The 13094-nt window shown below is 40.8% G+C and overlaps 1 protein-coding gene across 5 annotated transcripts in view; it reads right to left on the bottom strand.

The window, feature by feature from the left end:
* LOC110538780 (sterile alpha motif domain-containing protein 9-like) overlaps nt 1-13094 on the bottom strand; it is a 30502-nt gene that overhangs the window by 16609 nt on the left and 799 nt on the right. For 3 of the 5 annotated variants that reach the window (XM_090194002.1, XM_090194006.1, XM_090194004.1), the window contains exons 2-3: nt 12500-12619; nt 7034-7071 (exon numbers count right to left, since the gene is read on the bottom strand). In XM_090194002.1, coding sequence (XP_090050128.1) covers nt 7034-7071; nt 12500-12609 — 148 coding nt within the window. In that variant the 5' untranslated portion in view covers nt 12610-12619. Of the gene's footprint in view, nt 1-7033; nt 7072-11710; nt 11759-12499; nt 12620-13094 lie in introns of all 5 variants that reach the window. The other 2 variants (XM_090194003.1, XM_090194005.1) reach the window with 1 other exon arrangement.

The following is a 13094-nucleotide window of genomic DNA, read 5'->3' as shown; positions in this document are numbered from 1 at the left end:
CTGACTCAGCGGTTGCATTAAGGAGAAGATTATCTATACTTCCATGCTTAACACTTGTATTGTTTATCAATGTTTATGAGTATTTCTGTTATTTGATGTGGCTCTGCACTTTCACCGGATGTTTGTTTGAGACAATGTATTTCTGACCATAAACTGAGATTTTTGGATATAAATATGAACTTTATCGAACAAAACAAACATGTATTGTGTAACATGAAGTCCTATGAGTGCCATCTGATGAAGATCAAAGGTTAGTGATTAATTTTCTCTATTTCTGCTTTTTGTGAACCCTCTCTTTGGCTGGAAAAATAGCTGTGTTTTTCTGTGACTAGGTACTGACCTAACATAATCGTTTGGTGTGCTTTCGCAGTAAAGCCTTTTTGAAATCGGACACTGTGGTTGGATTTACAAGAATTGTATCTTTAAAATGGTGGATAATACTTGTTTCAGGAATTTTAATTATTGGATTTATGTTGATTTGAATTTGGTGCCCTGCAATTTCACTGGCTGTTGTCGAGGTGGGACGCTAGCATCCCACTTGTACCATAGAGGTTTTAAAGATAATGATTAAATAATTCCACCCTGAAACCTAACTATTAGTGATTATAGTTTATGTAGCATGTATAAGAAATAATTAAAGTATTAAACGTATGTCCAACTAGGTTCAGAAGAGACCCGTGAGTGAGAGAAATGCGTGAGTATGTGTGTGCCTAAGAAAATACAGAGAACAATTAAACTGTGTTTGACCCGACCTGGCTAGAACTCTGAGAAACTTATGATAGGACAGGGAGTACTTCTCAAGGTTTCCTTAATCTCGGGGGAATGGAACTGTCGGCTGGGTAGTGATAAACAGTGGTGAGAACTCTGGAGAAGGATACAACTCACCTACTGTTTGTGTGTATGTATGTGCGTAAGATATCTACTGTTTGTGTGGAAGTGTGTGCGTAAGTAGGGAGCAAGTTATAAAATGGATGTCTTTGTATAATAGATTTCAGAGTGCTCTCATGAATAAACATTTTGACTATTGTAAGCTGGGAACTCTGTTTCATTTAAACCAGAACCTTAAAAACTCTGGGTTGCAGACTGAGTAGATTAATTGAAGTTTATGAACATTGATAATGAAATTCTCATAACAGCTCCCAATTATTAAACAGAATGATTTACAACGGCAGTTTTAAATAGTTTGAACTTAAATATTAACAGTGTTACTGTCAATGGTCGGCCAGCTACATCCTCTATTGGCTTTAACAAATGCCAATAGCAAAATAAAATGCTTCTCTTGGTCATGATTTCGGCCCATGGGTTGTGCACCGCACATCTTTGCTCATAACTACAAGGAGTGAAATACGATACTCAGGAGCAGCACTACCAAAGACTACAGCAGGGAACGCACCCCGCAAACACCAGGCCAAATATTCCATCATCAGTGAACCACAAGAAGAGGCAAAAGCTAAATATATTTAAACACCCACTCAATCAAACAAAGGCATTACAATCATATGAAAGCAAATGCAAATAAGAAATGAACCTGAGTCAAACCCTGAGATCATAGGATTATTAAATAGTCTTTAGAGAGTTAGCTGTAAAATCACCTAAACAAACTGCACTATTAATTTAGGAGTCTACAATCTCATCATGTTCACACAAATTGTGTCAATTAGCCTATCAGAAGCTTCTAAAGTCATGACATCATTTTCTGGAATTTTCCAAGCTTTTTAAAGGCACAGTCAAATTCGTGTATGTAAACTTCTGACCCACTGGAATTTTGATACAGTGAAATAATCTGTCTGTGTGGAGTGGTTGAAACACTTAGGTTGAAGTCATTAAAACTAGTTTATGTAAACCTTCGACTTCAACTGTAGTTAATATAACTAGACATGCAATCATAATTGACTGTAGCGCATATGGCACCCACAAGCTACCGGTGGCTGAAAACACAGTTATCGAGTGATGAATTTCCAGGCAAGGGCTGTCCATTTAAAAATCATTCCTTCCTCCCTCACCCCTTGCCCTGCACGTGTACGCACATCAGAAGTCATATACGCCATCAGAAGTATCCACTTAATTTGAGGGGAGAGGGTTTGGAATGCAGCCCATGTCTGAGGATGTCGGGAGATTACGTTGAAACCGGCCACTAGGGGCAACAGTGAGCACTGTTACCTTCAAGTAAATTTTGGTTTTGCTACAGCATTGTGGATGGATATGGCAGATGGGTGTAAGCATCTGCCTCTGGTGCGAAAGGTAGCATGTTTGAATCCAGCGATAGAAAACTGAGATTTTTGTTTTAAGCCTATCCCAAACCTTAACCCTTACCTTAGGTTAATGCCTAAACTTGACCTTAAACACTTCGAGATTTGACGTTTGGAACAACTTCGAAATTTGGTGTTTGAGAAACATGGATGAACATCTAATTCTGATAATAGCCTGCTCATATTTTTCCTATGAAAAACGGCTTGACTTACTTTTGATATTACCCTAATAAAGTTTAGAAACTTTAGTGAAGGTTTGGTGTGGCTATTATTAAGCTTTAGCTACTGCAGGCCTATTATGAAGGCAGTGTGCACCAATACTCCAACTGACTCTCACTGTTGAACTTGAGGTGAGGAAGAATGTTTCAGGCCTACCAGTCACTCCTATAATCTAACAATATCATGCTTATCTTTATACAAAATATTTTGATCTAAAATTCTGTAGGTCTCTATCTGTATAGCAGACGCAGTAACCATCTGACGAAAAAATGGCGTCCGGTGTCGTAGCATGCCGCAGGCATCCCTCTCTCTCTGGGGCCAACACTTCTCTTCCTCATATATATTGTGATGGAAAAGGTTATCATGTGAAGAGACAGCCTTGAAAATGTTCATCTTGTTCTTCATGTCATAAATAATCCTTGGTTCCTGCCTGTGCTTGGTAAAGATATGGGGGGGGGGACGACACATGACCGCCTCCTTAGGACCATCTGTCAGAACGCCTAGAAGATGTTCTATAAGTTAAGATCGGGTTGGTACCTGTATGTGTCTGGCACAATCTCCTATATAACTTCTCTGTGTAAGCAGTATATAAGAGATCTAACGGGACTGCCCTGAGGGAGCTCACTTCAGACCGGTACTTTATGCATCTAAGTTTGACTGTGACCGCTCCAGATTCATTTAAGATTCTTTGAGTGTCCCTGTGTAGAATTTCCACAGCAATATATATAGTGCGTTCGGAAAGAATTCAGACCCCTTGACTTTTTCAAATTCTTGTTATGTTACAGCCTTATTCTAAAATTGATTTAATTAGTTTTTTTCCTCATCAATCTACACACAAAACCCCATAATGACAAAGCGAAAACAGATTTTTGAAATCTTTGCAAATATATTAAAAATCAAAAACAGAAATACCTTATTTACATACAGTGGGGCAAAAAAGTATTTAGTCAGCCACCAATTGTGAAAGTTATCCCACTTAAAAAGATGAGAGAGGCCTGTAATTTTCATCATAGGTACACTTCAACTATGACAGACAAAATGAAAGAAAAAAATCCAGAAAATCACATTGTAGTATTTTTAATGAATTTATTTGCAAATTATGGTGGAAAATAAGTATTTGGTCACCTACAAACAAGCAAGGTTTCTGGCTCTCACAGACCTGTAACAACTTCTTTAAGAGGCTCCTCTGTCCTCCACTCATTACCTGTATTAATGGCACCTGTTTAAACTTGTTAGCAGTATAAAAGACACCTGTCCACAACCTCACAGTCACACTCCAAACTCCACCATGGCCAAGACCAAAGAGCTGTCAAAGGATACCAGAAACAAAAGTGTAGACCTGCACCAGGCTGGGAAGACTGAATCTGCAATAGGTAAGCAGCTTGGTTTGAAGAAATCAACTGTGGGAGCAATTATTAGGAAATGGAAGACATACTAAATACTTTTTTGCCCCACTAAGTATTCAGTCTTTTTGATATGAGACTCAATTTAGCTCAGGTGCATCCTGTTTCCCATTGATCATCCTTGAGATGTTTCTACAACTTGATTGTCCACCTGTGGCCAATTAAATTGATTGGACATTGATTTGGAAAGGCACAACCTGTCTATATAAGGTCCCACAGTTGACAGTGCATGTCAGAGCAAAAGTCAAGCCAAGAGGTCGAAGGAATTGTCCGTAGAGCTCCGAGACAGGATTATGTCGAGGCACAGAACTGGGGAAGGGTACCAAAACATTTCTGCAGCATTGAAGGTCCCCAAGAACACAGTGGCATCCATCATTCTTAAATATAAGAAGTTTGGAACCACCAAGACTCTTCCTAGAGCTGGCCGCCGGGCCAAACTGAGCAATCAGGGGAGAAGGGCCTTGCTCAGGGAGGTGACCAAGAACCCAATGGTCACTCTGACAGAGCTCCAGAGTTCCTCTGTGGAGATGGTTGTCCTTCTAGAAGGTTCTCCCATCTCTGCAGCACTCCACCAATCAGGCCTTTATGGTAGAGTGGCCAGATGGAAGCCACTCCTCAGTGAAAGGCACATGACAGCCTGCTTGGAGTTTGCCAAAAGGCACATAAAGGACTGTCAGACCATGAGAAACAAGATTCACTTTCCAACAGGACAACGACCCTAAAGACACAGTCAAGACCACGCAGGAGTGGCATCGGGACAAGTCTCTGAATGTCCTTGAGTGGCCCAGCCAGAGCTCGGACTTGAACCTAATCGAACATCTCTGGAGAGACCTGAAAATAGCTGTGCAGCGACGCTCCCCATCCAACCTGACAGAGCTTGAGAGGATCTGCAGAGAAGAATGATAAATACTCCCCAAATACAGGTGTGCCAAGCTTGTAGCATCATACCAAAGAAGACTCACGGCTGTAATCGCTGCCAAAGGTGCTTCAACAAAGTGCTTAGTAAAGGGTCTGAATACTTATGTAAATGCTATATTTCAGTTAAGTTCATCATACATTTGCAAAAACAAAAACTGAAACCTGTTTTTGGTTAGCCATTGTGGGGTAGTGTGTGTAGATTGATGAGGGGAATAAACAACTTAATAGATTTTAGAATAAGGCTGTAAGGTAACAAAATGTGGAAAAAGTCAAGGGGTCTGAATCTGTTGTGCTTGAAGCTATTTCACAGAAGCCTTTTGAGCTGCTGGAAAGCTTGATGAAATATCTTTCCTTTAAGACCACTTTACTGGTCTCCATTCAACCCACAAAGCTAGTGAGTGAGCTGCGTTCACCATTAGTGTCAGGCTTTTTCCAAGGTTTCCTTGTTACCCAACCCCACCTCTATGCCTAAGGTCAGCAGCAATTACAATTGTCTCGCCTTGAAGCTTGTGACTTACCAACCGTCGGCCTTCCTTTCTATGGAAGAAGAGCATCTCCAATGTTTGTGTCCAGAGGAAGGCCTGAGAGCTCACTCCAACAGAGCTTGGGCACTGTTCAAGGGCATCTCAGATTTGCGGTGCAGCTTTTTGGTTATCCCCTCTTTTTAATGAGGATCTACCAGATTATAAATCTCAGTGCCTTCTTTGGCGCATTACTGTACTCAGTGTCGGGCCCTCTGTGGATTGATACTTTGAGACTACCTGGCTTCTGAGAGCATATTTGCGATATAGGAGTTGGCCATATTCCACGTGGGATATCGAAGTGTATAATTGAAAGAGAACGTATGGTTCTTACGGAACTTTCTAAGCAAACAGCTGGAGGCAGGGCTTTCTCCTATAGAGCTCCATTTTTATGGAATGGTCTGCCTACCCATGTGAGAGACGCAAACTCGGTCTCAACCTTTAAGTCTTTACTGAAGACTCATCTCTTCAGTGGGTCATATGATTGAGTGTAGTCTGGCCCAGGAGTGTGAAGGTGAACGGAAAGGCTCTGGAGCAACGAACCGCCCTTCCTGTCTCTGCCGTGCCGGTTCCCCTCTTTCCACTGGGATTCTCTGCCTCTAACCCTATTACAGGGGCTGAGTCACTGGCTAACTAGGGCTCTTTCATACCGTCCCTAGGAGGGGTGCGTCACCTGAGTGGGTTGAGGCACTGATGTGATCTTCCTGTCTGGGTTGGCGCCCCCCCTTGGGTTGTGCCGTGGCGGAGAACTTTGTGGGCTATACTCGGCCTTGTCTCAGGATGGTAAGTTGGTGGTTGAAGATATCCCTCTAGTGGTGTGGGGGCTGTGCTTTGGCAAAGTGGGTGGGGTTATATCCTTCCTGTTTGGCCCTGTCCGGGGGTGTCCTCGGATGGAGCCACAGTGTCTCCTGACCCCTCCTGTCTCAGCCTCCAGTATTTATGCTGCAGCAGTTTGTGTCGGGGGGCTAGGGTCAGTTTGTTATATCTGGAGTACTTCTCCTGTCCTATCCGGTGTCCTGTGTGAATTGAAGTATGCTCTCTCTAATTCTCTTTCTCTCTCGTAGGACCTGAGCCCTAGGACCATGCCTCAGGACTACCTGACATGATGACTCCTTGCTGTCCCCAGTTCACCTGGCCGTGCTGCTGCTCCAGTTTCAACTGTTCTGCCTGTGATTATTATTATTTGACCATGCTGGTCATTTATGAACATTTGAACATCTTGGCCATGTTCTGTTATAATCTCCACCCGGCACAGCCAGAAGAGGACTGGCCACCCCACATAGCCTGGTTCCTCTCGAGGTTTCTTCCAAGGTTTTGGCCTTTCTAGGGAGTTTTTCCTAGCCCCCGTGCTCTTACACCTGCATTGCTTGCTGTTTGGGGTTTAGGCTGGGTTTCTGTACAGCACTTTGAGATATCAGCTGATGGACGAAGGGCTATATAAATAAAATTGATTTATGGTAACTCTCACTATTAGTGAGATGTCTCACCGCATTCCCCTACAAGGGTGTGAGAGAATAATCAGAGGTCGGGCGAGGGGCTCATGCCAATCGCCTTTACACCTGTCTGTACCAACAGAGGTGTGTAATAGGTTCTTCAAGCTTCTGAGATTCTGATGAATCCCACATATGAGATATCAGAAAACCGGGGTTACGCTAGTAACCTTAAATTATAACATAAAATAGAACTAATAAATGCACTAATAAATAAGGTTTCTAATTCTTACCCATGTTGGCACTCTCTTCTCGGGCTTCCATATCCTGTCTGGAGGATTAAAAGAGAGCTCTCTCAGTTATACATATTTTTCTTAATAGTTGTCCCCAAGGTAAGTAACAATGCATGATAATCCAATACAGATTACAGTAACATGGCACTCTATTAAAGGAGCTGTTTTAGTTGACTGATTGCAGACTTGTAAACCAGAAATGAGGTAAGGAATTTATACTGTGTAGGCTATTATGTGTGTACTTTATTAAGATTCAGTCAAAATTCAAGGTGAACATGTAAACTACCTTACTGGTGTAGGATCTTAATTTGAGCAAGTTTGCTACTGCAGGAAAATAATCCTGCAACAAAGGAAATGTGAATTATTCTGTGGATTATAATTAATGGACCTTTTTGTATGGGTTGATAGATTTTTCATAAGGGAAAATCAAGTCTGAAATTTCTAAGTGGAAATTACAAACTTCAGAAGCCTTTTAAACCTCAAATACAATACAAGTTATCCTGCGACAGGGTGATCAAATTAAGATCCAACATCTGTATGTTATGTCTTGTACCAGAATATGCTCGTTTTTACTAAAAATATTTATATTTTATATTATTTTGTTTGTGTTTCAGAAATGTGTGGGTGGCTAGGACACATTTGTGTTGTAGTTTTTTTTGTTGTTTTATTTGGGGATGTTACTTCTTGCCACTGGGGGACAGTAATACATAAAATGATGGGTCAGGTCATAGGTTAGTTTAGGTTTCAATTATAAAGTCAATCTTAATGTGACTTGGATTTAAAAGGAATAGCGCTGAGAGTGGTGCACAAAATATGGTGAAAGGAAACTCTTGCCCATGTTTACACCAATCCAATGCTTTTTAACTTTAGTAGTAGGCCTACATGTAAGAATAATTAAGTAATCTACCTAGCTGATTTAGCTGGTGATAGGATAGTGATAGTGATGCACAAGCTAGGCTATTTAAAACATCATCATCCCCTGGCCGAATTTATCCGCCAGATGCAGGGTTTGAAAACCTCATTGAAATCCCATTCTATTTTTTTCTACAAAACAAATACTAAAACTGAACATAATTCATAATGGTTTTTATTTTAGTTAGTTATGTGTACCAAAGAAAAAATTAAGTAACAAATCCTTTTGAAAAATGTATTTCAGTTTACTAAATCATTTTTTCATTATTCATTTTCGTTTAGAATTGAGTTTTAGTTTACTATAATAACCTTGATAGCCACTGCCAACAATTAGCAACAATAGCATTTCTGGACAATCTCCCCCATTTAGCTTAGTATTAGGCTACATTTCATTGCCAAATGTTATGATGATTTGGACATGACATAAAATAAATGCTAAACAGGGGAGATTGGCTTTACATGCCAATTTGTTCCCAAAATACTAGCAATTCTCGTCAATAGGTTGCACATATATGTCCAAAAAAAGTATATGTTTAACTCAATCTACTCTTCCCCTTCCCTGTTTGGTGATACATTTCAAGTGAACGACATGCAAAGTGGTTTTGGGGGTGCTCAGCACTTCTTCTTTCAAACAAACACCTAGCAACATCTAAAAGTCAAAACTACGCTTTGTATGAGAGCTAACATGTTTGTGTGGCTGGCATTGTTGTAGAGTCATAAATGTAAAAAAAAAAAAAAACATTTTTAGCAACTTTCTGTGATTGCGGCATAGCATAATGCAACGCACAAGTAGGAAAAATGTAACTTGTGCGAACATGCGCAATCCACCACAGGCCAGTCTGGCGGCTGGACCGCAACTGTCCGGAGTGCCTCCATTGAAAATGAATATACAGTTGAAGTCGGAAGTTACATACACTTAGGTTGGAGTCATTAAAACTTGTTTTTCAACCACTCCAAAAATTTCTTGTTAACAATCTATAGTTTTGGCAAGTCGGTTTGGACATCTACTTTGTGCCTGACAAGTAATTTTTCCAACAATTGTTTACACACAGATCATTTCACTTAATTCACTGTATCACAATTCCATTGGGTCAGAAGTTTACGTACACTAAGTTGACTGTGCCTTTAAACAGCTTGGAAAATTCCAGAAAATTATATCATAGCTTTAGTCTGATAGGCTAATTAACATAATTTGAGTCAATTGGAGGTGTACATGTGGGTGTATTTCAAGGCCTACCTTCAAACTCAGTGCCTCTTTGCTTGACATCATGGTAAAATTGAAAGAAATCAGCCAAGACCCCAGACAAAAAATTGCAGACCTCCACAAGTCTGGTTCATCCTTGGGAGCAATTTCCAAAAGCCTGAGGTACCACGTTCATCTGTACACACAATAGTACGCAAGTATAAACACAATGGGACCACGCAGCTGTCATACCGCTCAGGAAGGAGACGCGTTCTGTCTCCGAGAGATTAACGTATTTTCGTGCGAAAAGTGCAAATCAATCCCAGAACAACAGCAAAGGACCTTGTGAAAATGCTGGAGGGAACTTGTACAAAGGTATCTATATCCACAGTAAAACGAGTCCTATATCGACATAACTTGAAAGGCCTCTCAGCAAGAAAGAAGCCACTGCTCCAAAACCATCGTAAAAAAAGCCAGACTACGGTTTGCAACTGAACATGGGGTCAAAGATCGTATTTTTTGGAGAAATGCCTTCTGGTCTGATGAAACAAAAATAGAACTGTTTGGCAATGATGCACTTTGTAATGTTTGGAGGAAAAAGGGGGAAGCTTGCAAGCCGAAGAACACCATCCCAACCGTGAAGCACGGGGGTGGCAGCATCATGTTGTGGGGGTGCTTTGCTGCAGGAGGAACTGGTGCACTTCACCAAATAGATGGCTACATGAGGAAAGAAAAGTATGTGGATATATTGAAGCAACATCTCTAGACATCAGTCAGGAAGTTAAAGGTTGGTCGCAAATGGGTCTTCCAAATGGACAATGACCCCAAGCATACTTCAAAGTTGTGGCAAAATGGCTTAAGGACAACAAAGTCAAGGTATTGCAGTGGCCATCGCAAAGCCCTTTTCTATAGCCCCTCAATACAATAGAAAATGTGGGGGCAGAAAAAGCATGTGTGAGCAAGGAGCAGCTCTGTCAGGAGGAATGGGCCAAAATTCACCCAACTTGTTGTGGGAAGCTTGTGAAAAGCTACCTGAAATGTTTGACCCAAGTTAAATTTAAAGGCAATGCTACCAAATACTTATTGAGTGTATGTAAACTTCTGACCCATTGGGAATGTGATGAAAGAACTAAAATATTAATTAAATCATTCTCTCTACTATTATTCTAACATTTCACATTCTTAAAATAATGTGGTGATCCTAACTGACCTAAGAAAGGGAATTTTTACTAGGATTAAATGTCAGGAACTGTGAAAAACTGAGTTAATGTATTTGGCTAAGGTGTATGTAAACTTCCAACTTCAACTCTGTCCCTCACAATGATCTTAACTGTGTTTTTATTACACAACTCAATTAAACACAGACTGTCCACGACAGCATACCCAGGTAGTCTTTACAATTGCTTCTCAGGCACCTGGTAAAATTAAGATTGTAGCCACTTGATGGCTCTGAATGCAGTCAGCATACAGCCAAAGCACTTTTGGAGCTAACTTGTGGTCTCAAATCGTATCCTGATGTCAACGGAAGATGAGAGTCTTATTCATAGCTAGCTAAATTAGCCATGTTAACATACATTTAGAAAAAACAAGATCTATTAACTGTCTAGCTATAGCGTTAGCAACGTTTCGTGGTCAATGCAGCCAGGTCACCCGTGATACAAGTCAGTATTTGACACCCATCCATGTCTTAGGACTTTGGGAGATGTGGAAACTGTTCACTAGGGGCAACAGTGAGCACTGTTACCTTTTCAAGTAAGTTTCGGGTTTTGCTAGGGCATTTTGGGCGGGGATGGCAGATGGGCATAAGCATCTGCCACTGATTCCAAAGGTTGCTCGTTTGAATCCAGCAGTATAATTTAATTTTTGTTCTAAGCCTATCCCAAACTTTAACCCTTACCTTAAGGTTAGACATGAACTCTGAATGGTTAAAATTTCGTAGTTAATTCCTGAACTTAACCCTAACCTTAAACATGTGTAGTTAATGCCAGAATTTAACCTTCAACACTTCAAAATGTGATGTTTGGAACAACTTCGAAAATGTAAGTTTGAGAAACATGGACTGTGACTAATCAATTTGTCTATTCAAGCACTGAATATCAGCTACCCAACTTAATCAGGAGTAATCGTGAGCCTATTTGCAATATGTTTACACAGCAGGAAATGCAGAAGTACTTTCTTTTTCGCATACGGATACAAACTTCAAACCACTAATCATGGCAATGGGGTGAAACTCCTGGACAACAGTTGTGATTGTCCATTCCATATTGTCCATTTTCCTTTGACCTGTCCTGTTTTTAGGATATGTTGGTTCTTATTGTGACAGCACATTTTATGTTTGATTGAGCGCCATTTAGTTAAGGCTACTTGATCGGAGAAACCTGCATTGTATAAACTCTCATTGTCATACATCTTATCTCCAGCCTGTAGGCTACAGAAAAGGCCACATACTCTTTCTACCATATCCAATATCTGTTACATGATTTATGTTACATGATATTTTTTGACGGATGTGATTTGTCTTTCCAACAGCACCCTGGAGAGGTGCACTGGGAATTGAAAAGCAAAATATTTAGCACCCTAACCTTTGACAAAGTGGGCACTGCTTATCACAGGGCGGCATCAGCGCTCACCTAAAAAGAGTTTGAGAGAAATTGTCATTGTTTTTTTCAGCAGAATTATGTAAGATTTTATATGTTGTTGGAGGTGCATCTTGGTCAGTTTAGCTCAGAAAATGCCGCCCTAGTCAATCTGCAGTCATAGGCGACTGCCTAATGAGCGTGCCGGCTGTGGCCCTTAGCCGCCACGGGGTGGCAGGGCGGCAGAATGGCCGGCCTCACATAGGGTGGCAGAATGGGAAGGACCTGTTAGCCGTGGTATATTTTCCATATACCACAAACCCCTGGGGTGCCTTATTGATATTATAAACTGGTTACCAACATAATTAGAACAGTAAACAAGTAATTTTGTGTCGGGTAATTTGGGTCCTGGGTGCTGATTGGAATAAAGCTGTGGTACATCAGACATTATAAACTGAGTGGTTCGAGCCCTGAATGCTGATTGGCTGACAGCCGTGGTATATCAGACTGTATAGCAAGGGTATGACAAATCATTTATATTTACTGCTCTAATTACGTTGGTAACCAGTTTATAACAGCAATAAGGCACCTCGGGGATTTGTGGAATATGGCCAATATACCACGTTGCATCTTGCCTAAAGAACAGCCCTTAGCAGTGGTATATTGTCCATATACCATTGTCCATATACCACACCCCCTCTGGCCGTATTGCTTAAATATACCACAGCTTTCAGCCAATCAGCATCCAGGACCCAAATTATCCTGTTTATAATACTGTATAATGCGAGAACACACTTGTCTTTCTGCATGCTCTGTTCCGTCAGCACCCTCTCCTCCTGCTGCATGGCCACCTGCTCCGACTCCTGCTCAGCCCGAGGTTGTGTGATAGCGGAACTATCGTACATGGACCTTGACCTGCAAAACAAAAGCACAAAACAGTCACAAGAGACAAGTTATTGTTAGCTTGGGCTAATGCCAGTACTGTGCAGACTGGTCCTGTCTCATGTGTACAATAGCATATAGTAATTGCCAGCATCTGTTGGCAAATTGTATTTCATATTTGAACTTTAATAAATCACCAACCATTGCTCTTACCACTGTAGGACATTTAAAGGCAGATGGAAAAAAACTAAAGTGTTCTTCATTTACAGTCCATTCATAAACCATCACTTTAAATAAAAAAAAATGTTACCTTTATTTTTATTTAACCTCATCACATGCACCATATATCAATTTTGGAATCAATGTACTTCATAGTTTGTTTTTCATGCACACAAGTCACAACAGACACATCATGCTACCCACTCACACATGAAGTTTCGTATCGTCTCAGCTGTTGTGTCTTTACCGGGCTCAATTGAACCACAATGGCCACAGCAGATACCCAATC

Source organism: Oncorhynchus mykiss, chromosome 12, assembly GCF_057628025.1.
Source record: "Oncorhynchus mykiss isolate SJ-2025 chromosome 12, ASM5762802v1, whole genome shotgun sequence".
NCBI classification, from domain to species: Eukaryota; Metazoa; Chordata; class Actinopteri; order Salmoniformes; family Salmonidae; genus Oncorhynchus; species Oncorhynchus mykiss.
The sequence above is the reverse complement of the archived record's forward strand: the minus strand, read 5'-3'. Positions and strand labels throughout refer to the sequence as shown.